The sequence below is a fragment of the Pleuronectes platessa genome, chromosome 17 (genome assembly GCF_947347685.1).
Source record: "Pleuronectes platessa chromosome 17, fPlePla1.1, whole genome shotgun sequence".
Classification (NCBI taxonomy): Eukaryota; Metazoa; Chordata; class Actinopteri; order Pleuronectiformes; family Pleuronectidae; genus Pleuronectes; species Pleuronectes platessa.
In genome coordinates, this window is record NC_070642.1 from 16563183 (window position 1) to 16588533 (window position 25351).

At 46.2% G+C, this 25351-nt stretch overlaps 1 protein-coding gene across 2 annotated transcripts in view; it reads right to left on the reverse strand.

Moving 5' to 3' along the window:
- foxo3b (forkhead box O3b) overlaps positions 1-23545 on the reverse strand; it is a 44682-nt gene extending 21137 nt beyond the window's left edge. The window contains exons 1-2 of one of the 2 annotated variants that reach the window (XM_053445755.1): positions 23232-23545; positions 22235-22950 (exon numbers count right to left, since the gene is read on the reverse strand). In XM_053445755.1, coding sequence (XP_053301730.1) covers positions 22235-22780 — 546 coding nt within the window. In that variant the 5' untranslated portion in view covers positions 22781-22950; positions 23232-23545. Of the gene's footprint in view, positions 1-20866; positions 20974-22234; positions 22951-23231 lie in introns of those variants that run through there. The other variant, XM_053445756.1, reaches the window with a different exon arrangement.
- Positions 23546-25351: the final 1806 nt, after the last annotated feature.

Here is a 25351-nt window from a genome sequence, read left to right on the forward strand (position 1 = left end):
GATGTGAAGAATTTGCATCTGGGGACAGATTTCTTTTTGTCTTTAACAATGCGATATATATAGGATTTTTGGAATTTTTCACTATTTTCCCAGGGAATAATTCATGGATCTTGGTGAAAAACAAATGTCAGACACATTTATATGAGTGTGTAAAATTTGGTGCTGCTTGATTGAATTTGAGGGGACAGTTGGGCCTTGGTGGAGACATGTGCTTGACTGTGGGCCATTCTAGTGTTTTTATTAAAAAAACATCAAATAGCAGAGTGTCGGAGAGTCTGTGGGAGAGCGAGGACATGCTGGAGGGATTTTGAGCCAGACTGTAATCAATTTTCAAACATGCCCTCTTTGTCCAAAAGGCACGCACCACTCCATTACTGTACTCTTTCACCTTCTTTCTCCGCATTACGTTCATCCGATGACATCTTCCCCAATTGCAAACCCGGCTCTTTCTTCTATAAAATGGATTAAAGCTAATTAAACCCATTATTCATCTTTACACAGTGAACGTTATTGTTGTTTTTCATCGCCTGGCTCGTCTCTGCATACACACACCTCCTGTCTGTCGTCGCTGCTTGAAGTGAACCTCAGCACCATGGTGACTCTCCTGGAATTTCATTAGTGGCGTTCAAGCAAACTGTATATTGTTATCAAGTCTCTGTATTTATTTTTGGGCCCGAGTGTGGCATGAACTTAAATACCCCCCAGGCTATGGGGGGGTTATTTGGGGGTACGAGTATGGGCATCGGGGCCCCAGTGCAGAGAGGGTTCAGTGGGGACATGAGAGGCCCTCCTCTCCTTTCCCTCACTCTTGCCTTTGTCCCGGCTCTCTCAGGCGCTCACAGCTTAGTGCTCTGCTTCATACATGACAATGAGCACACGCACACACACACACAAACACACTCACTAATGTTCAGGTCAGCCCGGTATTTCCTTACACCCACTTGCATGTCCTACACACCCGAGGATACACACACACACACATGCACACACACACAGTCAAGTGAACAGTGGCCCCTAATGAATCGCAGAGTGTCCCCTCCCGACAGCGTCACCTCGCCCTCCCGCCAGTCCAGCGCCCCCCCCCCCCCCCCCCCCCAGACTCAGAACTCTGTATTTATATTCCCCCGTTATAAATAGACCACTGGCAACCGCACAGCTACCCCCTATGTTTTCTGTGCATGTGTGTACAGTGTGTACAGTGTGTGTATTTATGCATGTGTGACCACCACAAGCTCAGTTCACTCTATTCAGCCACTGCTAAGTTTTAAATAGTAGTAACGGTTCATTATTTTAAAACAGAGGTGCATGCACGTGTGACAGGAAACGCCGGTCTCATGGAAGCACGTAATTGGCTCGTCTACGCTGTATTAGTGACACAGTGACATTAGTGCACTTCCCCTGACCTCACCTGGGGGGGGGGGGGGGGGGGGGGGGGGGGGAATAAAGGGCAGACCACGCTTGACTACAGATGAGAAGTTTCCTTTTCCATGGGAGGGTTCAGGAGGCATGGATGGAGACGGACGAGAGGGTGTAGCTGTTCCCCGATCTCTTTAATCTACTGTACGGCCCCATGAATGGGTCTCTATCGTCTGGTTTGAAAGCCTCCTCCCGTTCCCTCATTTTTCCTCCCGTCTCATTATACGTCTGTCCTCTCTCTTACAGCTCCCCCTTTTGTGACCGGTTATCCTCCCATTCTGTCCCTTTTCCATCGCGCTCCGACATTCCCTCATTGTCAGTTTCTGTATTTCTTCTGTCATCTCCCACTCTTTTCTCTCCCGCTCTGAAAGGTCCTTTCTAAGTCAACTCTCCGCGACAAAAGCTGTATGGTGGCACCGACTGGCAGGAGGCCAAGACTTGGCTCTCTCTGGCTCTCTCTTTCTCTCTGTTAGCTCTCTCCCTCTCTCGCTCCCACTCTCCCTTTCTCACTCTCTCGGTTAGCAGCAATCATAATCACTCAATCTAAACCCCCCCCCCCCTCAACTCTCATCTTACCAAATCACTTTTTTTGTTTTTTTTTCTCCTCTAATTTCTTTTATCCGTGGAGTGGGCAGAAACCGGGAGATCTCCAATGCTCCAAACGCTTACTTTCACACACACACATGCACATTGTGAGGTGAGGGCTCGCCGCTTTTGAAAAAAGGGGGTGTGTCCGGTCATTCTTTGGAGCTTGTGTGCGATCGGAGGGGGAAAACAGGGAGGAAGAAAAGGCAGGAAGACAGAAGGAGGGAGAGAGAGAGAGCGCTGACGGGCTTTTCAGACGAGCCGGCCTCTTTCTAATGGTAGACTTCCACATGCTAATGAAAAAAAACACACAAAAAACATGCTCACATCACACTGACCACAGAGTGTGTGATGCTTTCATGGAGGTTCTACTGAAAACTGACAGCACTTTGATCCACACACACACACACACACACAACTGCACAAGGAAATGAAAGACTCGCTCGTGAATGCCTGTCACACAACAACTTCACATACAATCAAACAGCGAAGCGACATGAAAACAAGATGGTGACAACAGGTTGAAAACTAATCAGGACTGAGTGAAACACAGAACCTGTGCACGGAAAAAAAAGAAAGAAGTGGGTGTCCAATGTGCAAGGTCAGGCCAAAATTACAACTTGTGACTTTTGCCACTCTGAACTCACATGCTGGCCGCACCCCCGGTCACTGTGGCGTGGCACGTGGAGTCACACGGACTAAAATAACCAGACGAAGAGGGAAGTTGTGGTGTTACGTTAGTCGGTCGGTCTGACGCTCGCTCGCCTGGTCACGAGATCGAAGAGGAAGAAAGAGCTGAACTGGCTCGAGGTGTGCCCTTATGTTGTAACATTAAAATAAACTTGTTTCTATGATAGGATGAAGTCTGAAGTGTTTTCTTGCCGTCTGCACCGGATCACTTTAAATCTTCCCTCTAATTTCCCATTGAGGGGCATAAGGATCACCGTTACACAGGTCCATGCTTGCTGATTGTGCGAGTCACACTGAACGGACTGATATGAAAGTTGGATCAATCTATAACGTGAAGAAGGTGAATTTGCGTATTTCCCCAAAACGTTGAACTATTCCTAAAACACATAGCACATACCAACAAGAGAACGTTCAATGGAGGTCCCAACAAATATGGTTAAATAAGCTGTGTGTCAATTGAGAACTATTGCTTCATCGTGGTGCAACTAGACTGTCCCACTCTGAAGGCCACAGAGAAATGCGTCCTTCGAAGGATCCTTCCCAGCACAACCTTTCCCAGGATTCAATGTTGGCGCTGGCCATCGACAAGATGTCCAGTGTTTAAGTATCAAGCTTCCACTCCACCAAATCTCTGACGATACACATTCCAAAAACACAAAGGGCATTCTAAAACTTTCTCATGGCGTCCAGCTACAGCTCTGTTGCTAGTTGTTAACAGGGCGGGACAAGCTGGTGACGCAGATCATGGAATCCCAGACCAGACAGTCTCTTTCGGCCCCTGAATTGGAACACCGCCACAGATGTGACTGTCATCAACATTTCCCGGTAAGATTACATGTGTCAATCGGTGACCTCACTTGAACAACCAATGCAGGAACTATACTGGATGGCACCAAAGCAAACGGTGCGTTCCATCGTCTGCATTAACGGACTCTGAGTAAGCTTGTCCACTGTGCATGTGAGTGTGTGTGTGTGTGTGTACTTGAGTGTGTGTGCATATGCATCTTTTGTTGTTTTTAGCTTAGTTTTCCCAGAGTGCCCTGGGGTGAAAAGCCTGTCGTCTGTCTGGTGCGCTATTCCACCCTAAGTGGGTCAGTGGCTGGCTGAGTAAGAGGGTAAAGTCAGGCTAAAGTCTCCAAGAGATTGTGTGTGTGTGTGTCTGTGTGCATGTGTGTGTGTGGATGATTGTGGGTGGGTGGGGAAAAGGAGCCTACATCCAGCATAACAAGTTCAAAGCTAGGGCAGAGTGAGAGGAGGACAGAGACAAGAGAGAGATTTAAAAAAAAAAAGGAAATAGAGAGACCAGACAGGCGGGAATGTCGTTGTTTCCTGATGTGGGCTGGGCGACATCTTACATGCTACTGAGTGCTACTGTACAAAATGATGGGTTCCTAATAAAAGCGAGTGCAGGTGGGTGTTGAGGGGGCGAGATGTGTAGACACGGAGACAGACAGACGAGGAGAGGGAGGGCTGTGGAGAACACAACCTGCTGCGGGGTGCTTTTAATGTGAGGTATGCAGACAGACACGGGTGCAGAGGGAGTAGTAAAGTGAAGTGTACAAGACTTTATTCTGCTCGTCTGGGTTAGGCTACTATGGGCAACGCCTAAGGAGCACCACGCACGGCGGGGCTCTTCAGCGCATGTGTGTGTGTCGGGGGGGGGGGCGCACTTAGAGTATAGAGCAAGCGCCGTAGAAGAATTTGGGTTAGCGTGAATTATTCACTGGCGTAAACTCCTCCTCGGGCGGCGTGCTCGCTTGAGAAGCTGGAATAAGAAGCCTGGGGCGGCTGAGGCAGGAGTGCAGTCGGATATCAATGGGTTGACTGTGTCCACCGAGTCGAAACCCGGCAGATTAGATAACCAAACAAGCCTCGATCACGACGTCCTGTGAGCAACATCTTGGGAAACCTAACCCACACATGGCTTGAAACAGGGGAATATCAAGCCAACCCATACCGATCTGTCTCCCTCCACCAACTGAAACGCTCCCTCTGTCCTTCTCTCACCCACACTCAAATCGTGAGAAAAAATAAATACCCTGCTCCGCTATATTTGCCAGCAGCTGTCTGTCTGAAAAGTGTGCGACTGACTAACACACTGTACTATTGCACTGTCGAGTGCAACAGGGCACTACATGGTAAATCGTTCCCTTCCCCCACCTCCACTCCTCTGCCCGCTTCCTTCTCCTCCTCCTCCCCTCCTCAACATCCCTTCCTCTTTTAACCTCCCCTGCTTCATTTCCCCCCTCTCTCTCTCTCTCTCTCTCTCTCCGCTCTCGCCTCGAGTGTCTCTGGGTTTTGAAAGTTGGAATGAGGCCAATTAACACAACAGCCGGTTCTAACCCAAACCTACGTGGTGGAGGAGGAGGAGGAGGAGGAGGAGGAGGAGGAAGAGGGGAGCGGAGAGAAGAAGGCTCACATCGCTACACACTGACCTACATACACTTCCACCCAGCTGATTGAATCCTACGCTGAGGCCCGCGGCCAATCGCGGGTGGGGGGGTGGAGTGCCAGCCAGCCAATGGCGCGGGCCTGTCTCCGACGAGCTCTTGCGCTGTCTCCATACAGTTTTCAGTGATCATACAGGGTCAGGGGGAGAGAATGAGGGAGTCGGAGAGAGAGAGAGAGAGAGAGAGAGAGAGAGAGAAGGAGAGAGAGAGAGAGAGAGAGAGAGAGAGAGAGAGAGAGAGAGAGAGAGAGAGAGAGAAAAGGAAGAGACAGAAGGGGGTGAGGGCGAGAGACGACAGAATGAAGAGAGGCGACGCATGGAGGCACAATGAGGCTCAGACAGACAGGTTGGCTCTCGGCCTCTAGTGTCTTATGCTGCTACACCTGCAGGCAAATGAAGGCTAATACTGGCTAATGCTGAAGAGGGGATTAGTGCCCCATATACGGCCCTGCTGCTTTCACAGCTCAAAGCCCAGGCTAGCCTGTTCTGACATGTAACCTCTCCACAAAGAAATGGTTCGTCAACAACAACAGGAGACACACAACAATATCAGAAGTGGCATGGCTTTTATTGCTGCAGTTTCCACAACACGACACCACTCGAGGTTTTGATATTTTTAGTTAACTTGAACTTCATTCTCTGACTCTTATAAAAGCTGTAAACCTTGTTATTAAGTAAAAACCCGTTTTGTAATATCTCTTTCACAGGTAAGTGCTATGAACAATCAAAAAAAGATGACGGACTAATTTTAGATTGACGGTAGGGGAATTTGCCTTTCGCTTTTTCATTCTTGGTGAGTCATAGTTGACGCCAAGAAATCACACTGGAAGCTGAGAAGCTCTCTCGCCTCGATGTGTGGCCAATTTTGCACAATACGAAGACAACAATTATCACTGTTATAAAAACAGAAAGTTCCCTGCATGTCTTAACGTTGCACCGGGAAAGGTGCAGCATCGGTTTCTCGAGTGCCGAGTTAAGGAAGAGGAAATCGGTGCGCTCACCTGGGTGTCATGTTTCTATCGCTGATGATCACAATACAATTTATGTCCTTTGATCTGTGAGCAAATGCCGATTGTCTCCATTCCCATTGCAGACAATAGACAAATGACCAGTGACAAAGGGGATTCATTGTTTTTACCTCTTGGCCTCTTATATCTTGCAGCTGCTAAACCTCCTAATCCCATCATAAAGAGAGAAAGCTGTGTTTGATTTTTCTATCTTATCTTTGAGCTGTTTTTCTCCTAAAAGTAAGGAGGAGAAAAAACGCACGTGTGTGAACTTTGTGCCGGACAAAAACAATCAATCACTAAACGTGTACAAGCTTCACTGTAGACGGCGCTGACAGGAGAAACCCTGAGCTCGTTTAAACACAGCCTGACGACACAGATACTGAGACAACTTTCACCCGCATAAACACACACACACCCACCAAACTACCCACAACAAACACCCACACACACCTTGGCCTGCCTGATGCCAGCACAGAGAGGATGAGGGCATCCCTGGCAAGAGGCGAAAGGGAAAGTTCAAACTGCAGCCAGCTAAGCAAAAGCTGGGAAAGAGCAACACTTAGCATTTATATTTACATGCAACATAGATATTGTATTTCTGCTCTTATTCTGTTCAGTTTCCAAGGACCCGTATGACACCAAACCAGCGTTTTTTTTGCTGAGACGTCCAAAAAAAGAAAGGAAGGAGGAGAAAAACAGTGTTTCGAAAGCAAGACAATAAAAAAAGCAAAGCAAAGCAAACAGAAGGAAAAAGAAGGGGGTGGCGGGGAGGAGCGGAGCGGCAGCGCAAGGCACACTAACCTATATTTAAAGAGTCGGAGGCTTACACAGCTCCCACAACTGAGCCAACACTTTGGAAATGATGGATTATGGGAAGTAAAGAGAGAAGACACAAAGATATATTGCCCTGGGACAAGATAGGATTTGAATCAATGGGTGTGCAGAGACAAACATTTAAAAGCACACGCAACATTACACCGCCTGTACATTTGCATGCAAAAACATGTCTTCCACACCAGATCAGCATCTGGTACACACATCCTCACGCACACCCACACACATGCAGACACACACTGTACATTAATCAGACTAAAAGCTTTTCAACCACACAGTGATGTCACTGCAGGGCGATAATCAACAATCTATTCCCGGAGGGTCCAGCGCAGGTCTGTCTCAGTCACAGTGGCTGTCCACACATGCCCCTAGCCACCTCCACCTCCAACCCCAACACCGCCCTCCTTTTCAGACTAAGCCTTTCAGGGGTGATGGGTCTTCATGAATATTGCACACATTCACTCAAGTGCTCATATGAAAATGTATTCCTGACCACTATTGACCCGGCTACTCGAAACAAAAAAAACATAGACAGCACTCAACCCCCTAAGCTCTCTCCCGCGTGAGGGGTCTGGGATAATGATGCTGTACTGCGACAGTCAGAAGGGTGGAGGGGCTGATGAGACCCTCCAGTCTGAACGTTACACCATCGCAGAGGTCTCAGACAAGCGATGGGGCCACACATGGACACCCACAGGTAGAGTTTGGAAGTGTGTACAGGAGGTTTGTTTCACACGTTTAACTTGTTGGATTGTTGAACCGTGCATGAAATCCTCTCGTCCCCACAAACTTCTAGTAATCAGAACTAGAAGGGCTGGCCCAATGCATTCTGTTGCAGAGATAACATACATCAACTCTGGAATCAGCCCTTGTCCTATCAAGTTGACATCATCATCAGCGTCTTTGAAGTGTAAGGAGGAGAGACTTTGATCTTTGTATGCATAGTTATTGCAAATATCAAATCAATTATGTCCGTCTCTCCTGAGCTCCGTCCTCCCAATTGGAAAGTTTAGCTTTTAATCACATTTGCCTTCAAATGTCACATTCCGTTTAAACTACGTTTCACGCATGAAGATGCGAAGAATTAAATTTGGAAAAATAACGTTCTGTGAGTATTAAGTTGAGTGTGGACTCTTGTCCCTTACTTCCTGTCATTTCTCTCTAACGTTTGTCATAAAGGTTTAAGATTCCCTCAAATGATATGATAACAAGTGTCATATTAATTTATAGGTGTTAAGAATACGTGACTGTCAGCGATACAAGATGTGACTTGTAAATTTCAATGCTTGGAGAATTCCCTTATGCTTTGTTCCCACTTGTGCTCAACCTGTCATATCTACTTATCTACCTGTGTGAGTTATTGTTATTTCCTACATTTCCCATAATGCTTTTTGACAATGAGAGGAAAGAGCTTGTCTGAAGTCAGTCAAAATCTGTCTCTTTGTGATAAAGCAAAGGAAAGTTCAGAAGAGGTGACCTCCGCTGAGAATGCAACATGTGTTCTGGCTGCTACAGTGTGTTCTACTGAAGGGGCTGCGATCTTCACGTTTCCTTCTATGTTACTGTTTAAACACATAACTCAAGATTACAAGGAGCTGATGCTTTGATTTTTTCTCTGCCTCCCAAAAGCGTCATCCGATCCACAACTTTAAAAAAAAAAGCTCCCAGAGATGTAAAGTCTTAAATATCAACATTTGTTTTTGTGAAACCACATTTCAGCACTGCAGGGTGGATTACTTTCCCCCCCTTTAATTATCCTCGCCTATAGTGGGTCTTGATGGGAACAGCGTAACAGGGTGGGACGGCACATACTGTCTGCTCGCTCGACTCTCCGGATCACATGAGCTCCAACACTGTACAAACCCTTCCCCCACACACACCACCATGTTGAGGGAATGACGGGAAGAAAAGGAGGGAAACTGAGGAGGAGGAGAGACGCAGAAGGTGAGAGGCCCACTCTCCACCTCTCAACTCTTGCTCTCTCCGGCTTTAAGTCTTCACGTGTCATGCTGACCTGCAGGTCTCCTCCAGAAAAGTGGAGTGTGTGAGCAGGGAAAGTGAGGATCTCTCTGGGGGGAATATGTTCAACAACAGCTGAGGCTAGGGCTTTCCCTTGTATTAGTGGCCCAGCCCCCTCTGCATACAGTACTACACACACACGTGTCTATATATTCACCACGAGCACAAAGCCTTCACTATATCAGGGCCCCTTCACATTCAAATGCCTGGAGCGGAGCATGGAAGTAAGAAATGTGCACTAGAGAATGTCTCCCTGGCTGTGCCCTGCTTCCTTGTGTGTATTACTCCAAATTTACGAGTTTATAAGTACGTTAAGCGTGTGCTCTGGTGCATGCGTGCTTCCCTCTGAACGTGTGCGTGTGTTTACGTGTGTATTTGGCAGGCTGTCCTTGCTGAGGAGCCATTTTGAGACCCTCCGGGTCTTGAGGTCAGTGACTGCGGGTATCGGTTACTCTCCTCAGCAGCACCAAGGGACTAAATGATTGATGGACAGATGGCTCGCTGGTCGGGATGAAGGTCGCTGTGGGAACAGAGGGATGAGCTACAAGCGAGAGAGGAATCACACACGCATCTCTGCTCATAGGCCCCGCCACACACAGGGTGAAGGTGAAGGAAGGGCTGAAGGAATGGGCGTGTGTGTGTTTGTGTGTATGTAAGACAGAGAGGAAGGCACTGTGTCTGGGTAGAGCGGTGCCCAATGTGCCCTGGGGCTTTGGAGCGATTTCATGCCCCCATAAGCAATGAAATGCACAGACCCAGACATGCACACACACACACACACACTATGGGGCATTCTCTCTGCCCAACTACCCTCAACAAATAAAAAAAGCATGGCACGTGGTGAGGGACGGCGAAAGACAGGAGACCAAAGACAGAGAGAAAGCGAGATCTGCTACAATGGTGGTCCGCAGCAGAGTGTTCGAATTATTCATCGGGCATTCTCCCCTCCGTGTTCTTTGGCTAGGGAACGCACATCCAGCTTCCCTGGGTCAGCGTGGAAACTCTTCTGCATGCTATTTCTGAGAAATGGAAATGTTTTGTTTACATAACAAACAACCGAGTCTCTTGTGGTTCCTTGAGCTTGTCTGACTGTTTCACCGGCAGAAGCTCTTCACTCTGGTTATCTCTCCGGTTAGACATTCTCTAGTGTTGTAAATGATTCTTCTTCGTCCGGGTTTGCACCAGTCGCATGACAGAGAATGTTTTCACCGCACCCACTCTCTAACTCGCTGTGGATTCTCCAGACAATGCCCTGTTGTATTCATACATGGGCTCAACGGGGCCTTACACAGGGTTATGTCTAGATAACTTCTTCAATAAGGATTATTGTGTATTTCAGAGCTGCACAGTGGTTCCTTATCCAAAACAAGCTCTGGAAGAAGACCCTGCTGAGTCCAAAGTCCCCTTTCGTACATACACCAAGCAGGTCCAAGGATATGACCTGGTAACCTTGGCCTCATATCCTCAATGTACCATCGATGTTTTAGAGCTGACCATCAAATGCAACACCCTGCTGTTGAATTTCAGCGGAGCATTATATATGTGGGAAAAGGTGGAGGAGGTTCACCGCTTTCATTTTATCAGCTTCTCAAAGTCAGACACAAGCTGAAGGTTTGCGGGTGAGAGGTCGCACAGAAAGCTCTCTCTCTCTCTTTTGGTTACAAGGCCAGAAGTCAAGTTCTGAACTTTCCCTTTGTCAGCTTGAGGAAGACGTGCCCCTGCCCACAAGCCCAGAGTCGGATTTCACCAACTCGACAGTCTTGAGCTCAGCCTTAAAAGACATGGATTCATTAGGAGGATTCTTCTGTCAGCTCTAAAGCCCTCAAGTCTTTTCTTAATAATGTTCGTCCAAAGTCCTTCAGAATCACCAACATCAATACTGAAATGTAAGATTATATTGTAACAATCCAGGTGCATGGGCTAAAGAACAAATTGATTTATGGCGTGCCCAAATCCACTTTGACTAGTCTATGACAATTTTAAAGAGAGACCTCTTCCCTGCAGTGGACTGGCTGATTTGCTAATGTTCAAAGTGAAGGAGTGCAAGTGCATTTGCTATGTAAATAATATGGTTACTGGACATGGAACATGAAAAACTAGCAAAAAAAACGTCTGTAGGACAGGGTTTGTAGGTGTGAGTGGAGTCAGTTTGTGCTCCGTCAGCAGACTCATAGGGACATGCTTATTAGATCGACCTGTTTCTGCTGCTGTGCTCTGCAGGCATATCTGCAGAGCCTAATCACCCCCCACTCTCCCTTATAAAACCCAGGTGTGCAAACACCAGAGTTTACCTAGGTCCCATAAACGATAACAGATAAGACGAGAGGGAGGGGGGAACTGAAGGAGGAAGGAGCAGTTCCCTAGATCCACCGTGACCTTCTAATCTGGGTTAGGACTAGGCCTATTTTAGAATACAGGGTCATTTATTGCCCTCCCATAGGTTTATGGTGGTGATAAGATCCATTGGAGTTTCAACGGTGAGTTCTCCAGAACACATGGATTCCAGCTTTTAAAGAGTGACTTGACAAAGAAAAATGGCCTAATTGAAATTCTATCCTCTGCGTGTTTTCACTGTTTGTTTCTAAGTTTGACTGTGTTGTGAGCAGCCGGAGAAACTGATCTTTTTTACCCCACAAGTTTAAAGTGTAAATTATACGAGACAAACAAAAGGGATTTTTTTTTAATCTTTTGCATTTGTGTTAAACCTTTCATCGTGTTTAGATGCACACATGAAGAGAACTGAGCACACACACACACTTTGATGTAACTTCAGCTCCTGCCATTGGCCTCGTCTGTCTGTTTCAGTGTTCGGTGGCTAAAGCTGGCCCAACAATGGTTTGCCTTCATCCCGCAGTACCCTGCCTCCACACATGCACATACACAAACGCACACACACACACACTTACACAGTCGAGGGGCATAGTTGTGACTTCATGAAGAGTGGGATTAGCCCGAAGAGGCTGGTGTGTGTGAGACCTTGTGGCTAACTAACAATGGAGCTCCAGCTACACGCACACATCTGAGGAGGCCTTGAAAGGTTCGACACACACACACACATACACCCACACACACACTGGAGACTGCCTTTTATGCCAAAAATCACTGCGGGGAGATTATGGGAACTATCGTCAGATGCCCGGAAAGAACAGAAAACATCATTCCCTTGTTCTAATGATGCATAGAGGAGTTGAGCATGTGTGCAACAACACATCTCGAGCTGTGTAATTCGCAGCAGAAATCCGACGCGCTCTTGCCTATCGCTTTTAACAGAGTCTGGAGAATCCTGTATGCACATAGAAAACCTCTGTGTGTTGAACAGGTGGTTGGCAAGCCGGCTGCTTCACGGCACTCAGTCTTTGCTTATCAAATCTGGGAGTGGCGTGTCCTTATAGGTGGAGAGCCTCCATTTGTAACGCTGAGCCTGAGGCTACGCAAAACATTTTGGTCTCTTATCCGCAACAGACTACACCGTGGGAATCAAGTTCAAATCTACACTGATTTCATAGAAGTGTTTCTAAACACTTGGATGAATTATAGTAGGTAAACAATCCCCCAAAAAGTTTTTCAAAGTAATTTTTTCAATAGCCAAATATATGTTGGAACCTCTTTCGAAATATGCAAATTTTCTCTCTGCAAGGAGGTGATGTTTTTTCGGCGGATCCATGAATTTTGGGAGATTTCCGTTGATTTCTTATAAAACAATTATTGTATCATAATGAACAAGTCTGGCATGTTTGGGGGACTGATATTTATGAGTGTGTGAAATTAAGTGCAGATCCAAATAAAAATCTGGATAGTGAATTAAAATTTGGTTTCATAAGTGGACGGTTAGGCCTTGGTGGAAGTATGAACTCTGCTGCATTCTTTGTGTTATATAACTGTAGACTGAATGTGGTTTGGTTTGACTATTGGTCTGAGAAAACCAGTCCCGTGAAAATGTTGTCTGGTGTTTGCTATTGTTTTCTACAATCCAATCACTGAAACCATCATATCACACCACACTGACATCATCATCACCAATGAGAAGTATCTAAATCTGTGACTCACACACACGCCTGCACAAAGGTGAGTAATGTCAATTTAGCAGCAGCTATGGCCTCCAAAACACTTAATCTAACATAATCTGCTGTCATCAATCTGGATTAACCCTGACTGAGAAGGAGGGAGGGGTAGGAGTGGATCCAGGGTGAGAGATGGGGGATGTAGGGGTGAACAGGGCAGGGAAAGCAGATAATCTTGGTTTTAACAGAGAGTGAAAGTAACACTCACACAAACACACACAAACACACCACCCCCCAGTATTCCCTCGTCCTTCTGTGACACAGAAAGCTTTATCGTAGTCAATTAAATGTTAATCGGGAAAAAGTAGCGCAGCCCGGCCTGTGCAGACGCAGCGATGCCAGATAGGTGGAGTGGCGTAATTGAAAGAGACAGGCTCAGAGGAAAACAAATTAAAGTTTAAAAGCCAGGAGTCGCGTTGGCGAGCCACACTCCGCGATGATAACTTCAAATCAGCCACGGGCAGATGACTGGTGGCCGCGTTGAGATGTGATGGGTAACAGAGGAAAGGGGGGGGATACTCTATCCTCATATACCCGCCTCTATATCACCCACAAAACTAATCATAAATAACTTGTATCTCAAACAATACATGAACAACTAATCACATATGAAAAAACAAGGCTTGTCAAAACACACGCAGAGGGTGTGTAAATGATATGTTGATGCGTGTGTGTGTGTGTGTGTGTGTGTGTGTGTGTGTGTGTGTGTGTGTGTGTGTGTGTGTGTAGGAGGAGGCAGAGAGGCAAGGGGCCCAGCTCAGCAATGTGGTTATCTGAGAAACTGAGAAGCAAGGCCAGAATGGGAGGTATGTGCAGTCCGACTACATCTGCATGTGTGTGTGTGTGTGTGTGTGTGTGTGTGTGTGTGTGTTGTGGAAGGACAGGGGGGGAGGGGAGAGACGTTCAGTGGCTCACTCTGTTATCAGCTGTCACCCAAACTGCGAGTCTTGCCCCCACCTGCTTGACAAGTTATCAGTTGCTATGGAGACAAACAGGTCACAACCCCTCCCTCGTCGTGTCCACACAAGTATGCACACACACACACACACACACACACACACACACACACACACACACACACACACACACACACACACACACACACACACACACACACACACACACACACACACACACACACACACACACACACACACACACAGTAGTTGAGGGCACACAAGTCGTGAAAGTCTTTCCTAACTTTACTCTATAGTCTCAGCTGTCAATCATCATGTTTCACCCCATCTTATAGGTTGTGAACAGTAACTTTGTGGTAATTTGTGAGTTTTAATGTTACATTTGGACAGAACCACACCACCTTCTGATATCACCTTCATATTAACAATACGGGCATGAACGTGGTCCTGATCTTTGCATCTTCAGCGAGAAAACAAATAAGCAAACCTCCCAAATTGTTGACCTATGCCTTCACGGTTTACACAATGACTGTGTAGAGTTCCTGGAGCTCAATGTGATGCTCACTGGAAATTAAGCCCCGGCTCCAGATTTAATGCCAGACTCTCTTCAGTCCCCTTACTTAAGCATGAGCAGATGCTTGTTTGATAAATACTTCTGCAAACACTGAAGACGTGTGACGTATATCCCACAAGCAGGTTGTTTGTTTTACACCTGGGGAGAGTAAATACTAGTTTCTCTAGGTGTCTTATGGATCCTCCTAATGACAGACAGACAGACATGTCATAGAGCAAATAGTACTATTTCCCAGTCAGACTGGTTTCTTAAAAGTCACTCTTCCAAAACTATAATTTTTGATTCCTCTTCACCCTTACTCCACAGAGGTCAAAGGTCAGGTTCAACTTAAAACATCCCCATACTCAGCAGGTATGTTATGTTCATGTCCTGGATGTCAAGAGATTTCAACCTCCACTATATCCCCCTTTTGTTTTTTTGTGTTTTTAGGAAATATCTCTCATTTTGCTGCATTTCTACCTATTGCAGCCGCTCTCGATCTGGCGACTCCAGCTCTGCTGCAGTTTATCTGGCTGAAACACTGGTTTCAAGCACCAGCAGTCGGAGGAGATCAGGGTAATCTGATGTTGTATAAACTGCTGAGCAACTGTTTTGCAGCGTGAGGGTGTTTTTATGGAAGAGATGTTGCCGATTGAACGGGTTCGGGAAAGACAGTGAACCACAACAGTTCTTCCACCTCAGTAAACAAGTTTAAATGAATCATCTGGGAAATTTTCACTTGAGATTTGTTGGGATGCTGGCTGTTGGAAAATTGCAGCATCAGCAGAACCACCAGTGCTGATAAACCAAACATTACAAAATGTGAAATTCTGCCAGAGAGATTTTTTGCTTACTTCCACAGTTTGAACTGAATAACAGTGACTAATACAGAAGATACGTGCCTCCCTACTGCAGCCTTAAAGTACACAAGTAGAGGATAGGACTTTTAAGGAACAGTTTGTTCTGATGTCTTCCTGCCGGTAGTTAAATGATGAGATTGATACCAGACTTGATATGAAGCTGCCACCAGCAGCTGGGTGAGTGATTCGCATGAAGACACAAGACCAGAAGAAAAAACCCTGTCTTACACCCATCCCTCCATTTTTGTCCGGTTATCTGGGGTTCGGTTGCAAACAAACCTCTGACCGGCAAAATGTCCCAGCTCCTCCAGGGTAATCCTGAGGTGTCATTGAAGATATAAAATCCCCCCAGTGAGTTCTGGGTCTATCCTGGGGCCTCCTCCCAGTTGGACAAGCCCACAAAACCTCCAAAGGAAGGTGCCCAGGAGGCGTCTTAATTAGATCCACTAACCACCTCGTCTGAAGGTGCCACTCCAAGCTCCTCTATCCAAGCCTGACACCCCACGGAGGAAAAATATTTTTTACACATGACCAAAGGAGAGGGTGGTAACGAATTAACTGGTACAACAAAAGCAGCTCCCTCTTCACCATTACAATGGACATATTACAGCTGATGCCGCACCGATCCACCGATCAATGTCGTTCCCTCAGATACTTACATTTCTTAACCAGGAGCAGCACCTCATCCCAATCTAAAGGGGGAGAAATCCACGGTTTCCCTGCAGAGAACCATGGCCCCTAAATCAAGCCCACATCTCCGGCATGTAATCAGCGTGTGGGACACAAGTGTTTGTATTTTAGATGTTATCAAGCACTGGGCATGTACAGGCATCTGTTTTCTGTTTCTCTGTGGGCCTGTGTCTGTTTAACACAGAAAAGCAGACATTAAAAAAACCACATCAATCCATGTGACCTGGTCACCTCCAGCTTTCATCATCATGTAGAGAACAGAGATTTGCACTCAGCGCAGCTGGGTCACACCAAGGTTTTTAAAATATGAATTTGATTTACAATCTGAATTTTCACAGCAACTATAACACTCATGATGTTTACATGCATAGAAATATTACACTATTATTCCAAATTAGACAATATTAATAAATTAACATTTGGATATTTAAACTTTTGCCTTATTACGAATTTAGCCTTTTGCGCATTGAAAACAAACCAACTAGACAACAGGTTGCAAGGCTGGAATGAAGCAGTGAGTCTATGTTCGCCACCGAGGATGATAATTATATTAATATAATATAGTCAGAAAGGGAGTTGCCTTTATTTCTGCGTCATAGGGACTAAATATGTTAATCACAGTATGCATGGCTGCATGTAAAGTGGAATATTAGTCGAAAACTCATTTTTATTAGAGATGTAAATAGCAGGAATATTGTAGTTTTTGGAATATTTTGTTCAGGTAAACTCTAGTGTCTCAAAAAAACTGCTGCAGTGTTTCATTGATGAGCAAAAAAAAAACCAGAAGGAATCAAAGGTGTACGGAGTGCAACGAGAGCCCAGGCTCAAGATTCACCTCCATTCATTAGAGGCCGACAACAGATTCAAGAGTCGTGCTTCAAAAGGAGGAGCAGCGAGCAACAGGGAGACGGCTTGTTTTCTTTTTTTTGCTCGTGTTTTACATCGAGACAAATGAGGGAGCGGGCTGGAGAATAATGAGGGATGGCGTGAGAGGGAGGAAAAAAGAGAAGAAAGTGGAGTGAAAAGAGTTGGGAGTGATGAAAGAGAGACAGAAACTGTGAAAGAGGGTTAGCCTTCAGCCGAGAACAGGCTCTTAAAAATTAATACAGTGATCTGAATTCATCGCCGAGCGCATTGAATAATTGAGAGGAGTCTGTGAGGAGAACAGATCGTGCGGAGTATGACACGGAGGGGGTTGGCGGGGATGTGGAAAATGACGGGAAAACCAGAGACCAACAACAATCGGCTTTTCTTTACTTTTTAACTGCTCACATTTTACACACGAATACACACAGGATGTTTTTCTGTAGGTTACTGGACTAACTTTGACAGGAAATGTGATGAATGGTGTTTCCACTTTCACAAACAGATGGACACTGTGAGATGAGGCTACTAAACTAACTAAATCTTCCTACGAAACCAACTTAAACTCCACTGTGTTGATTTTACACAGAAAAAAAAAAATTGAATATGGGATGTTAATAAAGTTGAATTCAACGTTTCTGTATCCGACAGTCGCGCTATGGTCCTCATGACGAAAATGTCAGCATGGGTAACCACTGGAACTATTTCTTTTAGTAAATATATTTTGCTAAAGCTACAGCACACAATGATATTTTAGAATATAGCACGTTTCTGAAAAAACTTGGACAAAGGCCTCTACTTGACTATGTGCACAGAGCTTGACTGGGCACAGAACCTCCACCGACACCTATGGGCTGAAGTGGGATGCTGAGTATGAGCCAGATGTTATCACACCACATCAGGGTTAGGGGTTAGGTTCCAAAAGCTTGAAAAGGGTCTTCCAGGAAGAGTGAAGGCTGCAGGCAGTCCATTAAAGCACAAAGTTTTTGAATAAGATAGTTAAAATGCACATATTGCTGCAATATTACCATATCCGTATATTTTTGCCAATGTAGGCTAATTTCAGATGTAAAATCGCAGCTCCTAAGGCATTTAAAGAGAAAAAAAACATGTCCATTGATTGGAATTGGAACTAGAACAGAGCCAGGGGGTTCTCCTCCACGTTGAGGTCGAGCACTCCGCTCTTGGAGGGGTGCCGGGGAGCTGGTGTGTTCCCATAACCCGTCGCCCCTTTACCCTCCCACACCCCTCGAACCCCTCCACTGGGAATCACAGCCAGAGGGCAGTTGTAATACACCAATTTAGAGCAGAGCCTGTTAATTTACTCCCTCAACTCCCCCTCCGTTCTCCTCCTACTGTCTTAACGCACCCCCCTCCGATCCCCTCTGACCCCCTCCACTCCCCTTTTTATTGCCTTTTTTGCTTCAGCTCTTTGGCACGCTGCCATCTCCATCTGAGAGGCCTCAGATGGAGACACACACACACACACACACACACACACACACACACACACACACACACACACACACACACACACACACACACACACACACACACACACACACACACACACACACACACACACACACACACACACACACACACACACACACACACAAGCAGGCCCTGTTTCCCAGCTAATCTTTATCAGTATTTTCTGCCGCATTATAACAATTTCTTTACTAGGCAGTAGTCTTCTGGAGCTCCGATGGTGCTAACAAGTTTAAATTCCAGCCTTTAGCCAATAGTCCTGTGATAATATTCATGGCTGGCGCTGGAATCTTATCGCCCACGTGAAGCTCATTTCACTCTGCAGTGATGGACAGCCGATGAAAAGACTAATGTTGTTAGGGTCTTTTGTCGACCCTCTCTCTTTTGTCCACCACGTCCCGCTCTGATTGGAATAATAAATAATTACAGTCCAGCAGAATTGACACTTTCAGGTTCTGAGGCCATTAAAATGGTAATCAACATGGCTGGTGGGCTTATGGAGGTGGGGGGAATGGGGAGAGACGGTTTTTCTCAAAGTCAGATAGGGGAATAAGCGGACTGTAGGATGATGTGTGTGTGTGTGTGTGTGTGTGTGTGTGTGTGTGTGTGTGTGTGTGTGTGTGTGTGTGTGTGTCATGAACCTTTGTTTGTTTTGGCCTCTGTTGACAAAAAGGTGTGTTTAAGTCTCGGGATTGTGACTCACAGATTTGTGGTTTTGGTGGAACATTGTATACCTGGAACTACCCATCAATTATCAGAAGACATTAAGACTGATGCAAGTGTAAAGCAATAATCTCAAGTTGACGATAAACACTGCCGGGTTCGTAGAGATAATGTAATCTAGTGACATAAGTCTAATTTTAGCCCCATGTATGACTTATTACCTGCAGCATAGACTCAGTCATAAACGCCGGTGATAAGCCTGAACATGATCGGGCGAAAGCAGTGTATGTGTCTGTACATGTCTGTCAGTGGGGGAATGTATGGCAGGTTTAAAAACAAACATGGCCAAGCTTATCTGAGCTTGAGGGAACTGTATGTACCGTGCGTGTGTATGGTGTGCATGTCACCGAGACATAACCGGGTCTTGGCCCATGATGGACAGCTGCTGGGAACAGGGAGCCTGTTACACCGAGGTTAAGTAACACTAGAGCACAAAGTTCAGTGCAGCTAGGAATACGCACACACACACGCAAACACAAACACACACACACACTCACAAGTGCACCTAAGCTCTTCATTATGCAAAGACACACACAGATGAAAAGAGAGTTACACGCTGAGAGTTACAGGCATGTTTCCAGGGGGGGCTATTTTGAGATGCAGCCCATCACTCCCCCGCCATACCAAAGCTTCTCTTAGCACACATTTCAGCAACCAGAACTTCAAGCCAGAACTTGTGCTGGAAAACTCTTCACACGTGCTGGTATGATCTGCCATAAAAAAGGTGAACTGGTTTGACACACGGTCCGTCAAACTCGCACACACACACACACCAAGAGGGATTCTGCCTCAGTTCAAAATGTATCGGCTCTATAAAAGACCACGGTCTCAAGTGCAGCCTTATGCAATCAGGCTATTTCTATGAGAGTGTTCAGTTGAGGTCATAAGCGGTTCCATATCCTGACTCAGTTCAGTTCAGGTGACTGATAATCATGTTCAGATTTCATTTGATTTGTGAAATACCTCCGCTCTTTTGAGACCAATTTTTATTATAAAAAATATGATTTTAATTGTGCAGTGTATTATTTTATTTTTCAGGTGACATAGTACCCAGTGTTGAAGACCCTGAAACTTACACATCATCGGAGCTTCACTACAGAAATAAAAGCTTTTTCCCCTTTTTCTCATTTAACAACCTAACAAAAAAGTCTTAAATTGGCAAATTTTGAATATTTGAATCAGGATCCAAATATAGATCATTCGTCTTAGATACCTGACACTTGGTTTTACAGTTATCTTTCATTAAATTCAAAAACAGATGAGGTTCCTCATCACAATCAGGTTTGAATCAGAGATGGCCCTCTTCACACTGAGGTCTTTGTTGTGTAATAAGAAGTAAATGACCGAACACCATGTTTCTATTAAAAGTATATTCAGTGTCTCCTCTTACTAAAAAACAATCTGAGATGTTGAAAGATTTCCTGGTGTCGTGCTTGGCTGTCTCCAACCTACCTTTACTGGGGCTAATGGTTAACTGCCAGAGATAGGAAGCAGAGTGACGTAAGTGGGAACCTGGGAGAGAAACCCAGTGGGATTACTAGGATTTGTTCAGCAAATCTCCTCAACAAAAGGTGTGCGCTGCATGGCTGCATGAAACTGTAGGTGTTCAAACCCGGCCCTGTGTGGAGGTGAAACCCAAGAGTCTCTGAGAGTGAAATGGAGAGCAGAGGGACCCTGACAACCTCCCCGTATGGAGGTAGTCACCTGAACACCTGGCTCTGCAGGCCACCTTTGGTTGCAGCTTGGGACATGTTCAGGCCTCAAATACGAAGGAACCTGTTCGTAGGTCTGGTGCCCTGGAGATGGATCATCTGAAAAAAGAGGAGCCTGTCTAAACTTTGTGATACAACGAGACACAACTTGAGTCCGTGATGATAAGAGTCCCTTATGAGAAACAGATAAGAAAGGGCATAGGCTGTGAGCTGCAGCGGACATTTATTGACAGAGCGTGCGTAACCCTAAACCACCAGCAGCCCGGCCCTCATGCCCGAAATTCCAGGACTATAACAGCCCTGCATGGTAACGATGAACTTGGCCTGGACTTGGTGGGTGCTACACATACAACTTCCCTACCTCCCCCCCCCCCATCTGTGCTCTCCACTGGACCATATCACATAGCCAAACCTGAGAAGCCCCTGACAAAATATGGCCTATATGCTCCACACCCCATGGGGCCGGTCCTGGGTGTTAATCTCCGCTCTCTGACCTTCGGCTGCGTCTTCCCCTGCCTCCCCTCACTCTCTCTTTTTTCGCGGGCTCCATGTGTCTTTTCGGGGGCGACCAGATCGCAGCTTCTACAAGAAGCTTTGCCCTCAACGGCTCCACCAAACTCAGCAGCGGCAACACAGTGGTTATGTAATTCCCCCCCCTGAGGCAGGATCAGCAACCTTGGCAGTTGCCTACCTGACCCAAGAGACTGACTCGACCCTGCCAAGGTTTACATAACAAATGGCAAACAGGGCAATACCTCTGTGGCTGCAGTGGCCCGGCGGAAACCCAGCTTCTGTGTATAAGAGCAGATATTCACACCAACAAAGACCAGATCACATGGAGGTTTGCAAGTGCAGGAGAGGTCTTCTCAGGACTCCCATTCTCCTCCTGGCATTGTGGGTCCAATTGTGTTGTTTACATTCAGCTCCTTGTCCCATTAGAGGATTTTCTGCTCTTCAGTAAACTGCCTTATGTAATTGTCTCATTCTCTCTGAGCGTCTTAAACAGATGGATTGCGTCACTCAAAATGAGCCAGTGTGTTTCCAGACAAACCGGTTGCAACGTTTCTGTTTGCTCTAATTCCAAACATGTGACCGAGGCCTCAGAGGAATAACATGCACACATAACTCCTCGGGAAAATAACCGAGATAAAAGACATTAATCTGATGCAAATGCAATCAGACTGATGACAATGAAAAGCACCGATGACTCCCAGATGACACCCAAGTAATGGCCCACCATAATAGGACCGCTTGGCTGCGTGCGTCAGTGGGTACACAAGCCACATGCTTTTTGTTTTTGTTTTGATGGAGGAGGGAGGGGGACTGGCTGGGTGGGTGGGAAGGAGTGAGGGAGTCTTACCTTCCATCCTGCAGAGCTGTTGCTGTCGCCTTTGTCCTTGAAGTAAGGGATGGATCTCACCATCCAGTCGTAGATCTGGGACAGTGTCAGTCTTTTGTCCGGCGCGGTTTCGATGGCTTTGGTTATCAGGTCGGCGTACGACAGGTTCCCCCAGGCGTTGCGGCGGGACGAAGCCTTCCTCGGGGTCTGCAGCCCGCCGAGGCTGTTGGGAGTCAGCGCGCCGGAGGTGGCCGACGGGGAGTGCGTGGAGAGCGGGGAGCCTCCACTCTCCTGTCCGGGGGAGGAGAGCGATCCGTCGGCGGCCACGGGGCTGTTGCTGCTCTGGTCCTCCGCCGCCCCTCCGGAGCGCGTCGGGGTGGCACCGTCCTCCTCATCGTCCTCCTCCTCGGGGATGATGTCCGCCTCGATGCTCTCCGGCTTCTCCGCGCTCGAGTCCGGTCGCGGCAGCGGCCAGGTGCAGGATCGGGGGCGCTTCTGGGGCTCGAAGTCCGGGTCGATGGCCACGTCCAGGTCCGGCACTGGCTCGGCTAGCTGCGCCTCGGCCATGTTCTCCAGATCAAGTCTCAATCGTGGCCCCGCTTTGTTGTCCTTCCAAGTTACAAGTGAAGAAACCAGGAGCTGTCAAAGTCGCGTCCCATGAATGCGCGCTCCCGTCCTTTGTTGCTATTCCACACGAGCGAAGTCCCGAACGGGGCCGAGCGCAACTTTGTTATTTTCTGTGGAAAACACGAAGAGAATATAAATACAACCGAGACAGAGCTTAGGTCAAACTAAACCGAGCACATGTAATAAACCACAGCGGGCGACTGACACGTTCAAAGCTGCAGTAAAAGCCCCCTTGGAATAAATAGAAATGTCTCTTGTAATAAAACAAATCTATGAAATCCAGCCCTGGTGCTCGGACCGTGGATCTGAATCCTCCTGCTGCAGATCAGTGGAGGACAAAGTGCTCCAGCCTCATCACACACATCCCATCTGAACTCTTTAAATGCAATACCTTGCACGATCACGCGCTCCGTGGATCCAAGTGAAATATCCCCCAGAAAAATGTTAAAAATTAAAAAATACGCCAGAGAAAGAAACTAGATCCCGGTTCGTCCAGAGTCCCTTCGCGTTGCCATCTTCACTCTCCTCTTCTTCTCGCTCCTCAAGTGCAGCGACGCACAGACAAGTCAGTGTGGAGGAGGATTGCCACCTCACTCTGGGTTACTACTGTATCCCCATTTGCTCTGCACGCACACGGACACACACACGCACATGCAGGCACATTCACACGTGCACACACACACATGCACGCACGTCCACCACCAAGGCCCGGCCCCCTGGATCCTGTGCATGGTTTCGCCTTTTAAAGAGACACTGCAAAGTCAGCTCGGCTGCAGGGACACGTCCTGGCATGTTGCTGATGGACATACGAACATACGCGTTATAATGTGGTGTCCCTCATTGGTGTTTAATATCATTTAAATATGTGGTAAGTAGAGTGTTCACGTGCACAGTTTATATTTTGAAGGACATGCTTCGGTGTCAAGTACAATAACACTTAGGTCCACAGGTGTGCTACAAGTGGAAAAAGGCAGTTTAGGACTGAGACTCACAAATAAATCACATCAAACTGTTTTTGTTCTGTTTATGTCTTTCATTATTTATCATAATTATTTGTTACACTTTATCTTTATCTTTTTAACTCAACTCCCATGGCTTTTACTGCATTTGTCTATTTTTCTGACTTGTCTTCTGTGTCATATACTGTTTGTCTTCTATTCTTTTAAACTATTTTAATCCTTTATGCCTCTTTCTCTGTGTTTTCCTCTTCTGCAAATTCTCCTTTCTTATTTCTTTTATTCCTAATCTTATCTTTATCGTTACTGTTCTTTGCCATAATTTTAAAGCACCTTGGCTCAACCACTGCTGTTTTTCAATGTGCGTTTCAAAGCTCACATATTCAAAAAGTATTATCTTTCAACCAGGCATTGTGAAATTCATAAATATTTAATAAAACACCACAAGAACTAGCAAATACTCACATTTAAGCAACATTTGAACACTTAATTCAATTAATCATCTATACATATGTATGTTATAAGTGTTGGGATTAGTCCATAGGCCTATGAAAAGACCTATAGTCATGTCAGTTTTGTAATGACATTTACTTTTTTTTTACAGTAATTTTTATACCTTTTAATCAACATTATGAAACATCCTGACCAGTATTCATATAATCACAAGGATGTTATGATTATGTTTTACAGTATCACAAGTGATTCAGTTCCATTTGTATTCATACAAATACATTATACTAGAAGTCATTTATTTTGACAGGCTACACATGTGACTAATTTCCGTAGTTTTTCCACAATAAAAGCACGTGAAACATAACACCACACAAAGCCTTCACGGTGATTTCAGGTTTCATTAATATTCCCATGATCCTCTTGTTGCTTCCTGTTTGAAGGTTGATTACCCCTTTAATATGGCTGTCAGTCACGCGTGTCACGCCGCCTAGACCACGCCCCCTTTCTAGGAGTTGAGGCTGACGTCATTCCGTTTATTGGCCAGAGAAAAGGATCCTGAATGGTTCTTCATCCTGTGAGTGATGCACCTCCTCCTCATCATCCCCCTCCTCATCCTCCTCTTCCTCCTCCACCGCCGCTGGATCAAAACAGCCTCGTCCACGTCTTCTTTGTCTCACAGGACGGTGTGCAGTGCAAGGTGCGCGTGCTCGTCGGTTCTGTGCAGGAATGCGCGTTCATAGCTGACCATAACAAAGATACACCTTTAATATTGCTGCGTGGATCTGTAACGTGTCAGTGCAATATGTTTTTTAATGTGTGTTTTGAAAAATCACACTATGTCACTGTTACAGTATATGAAGGTGAGTGCATCGCTTCAACTGCAGATTTTTAATTTCTAAAAACACACACACACACACACACGCACACACACACTTGCAGCATCAGTGTGCAGGCTGCACTGCACAGGATTACAGTAGATACAGTCAGTCTAGACACACTCACATTGTGCGATTGTTTTGTGTCCTTCACATCAGAGAGAATACCTGATGCAGCAGTTTGGCTCCTGCAGAGAACTACAGAGTTGTCTGTCCGCTGGATGTGC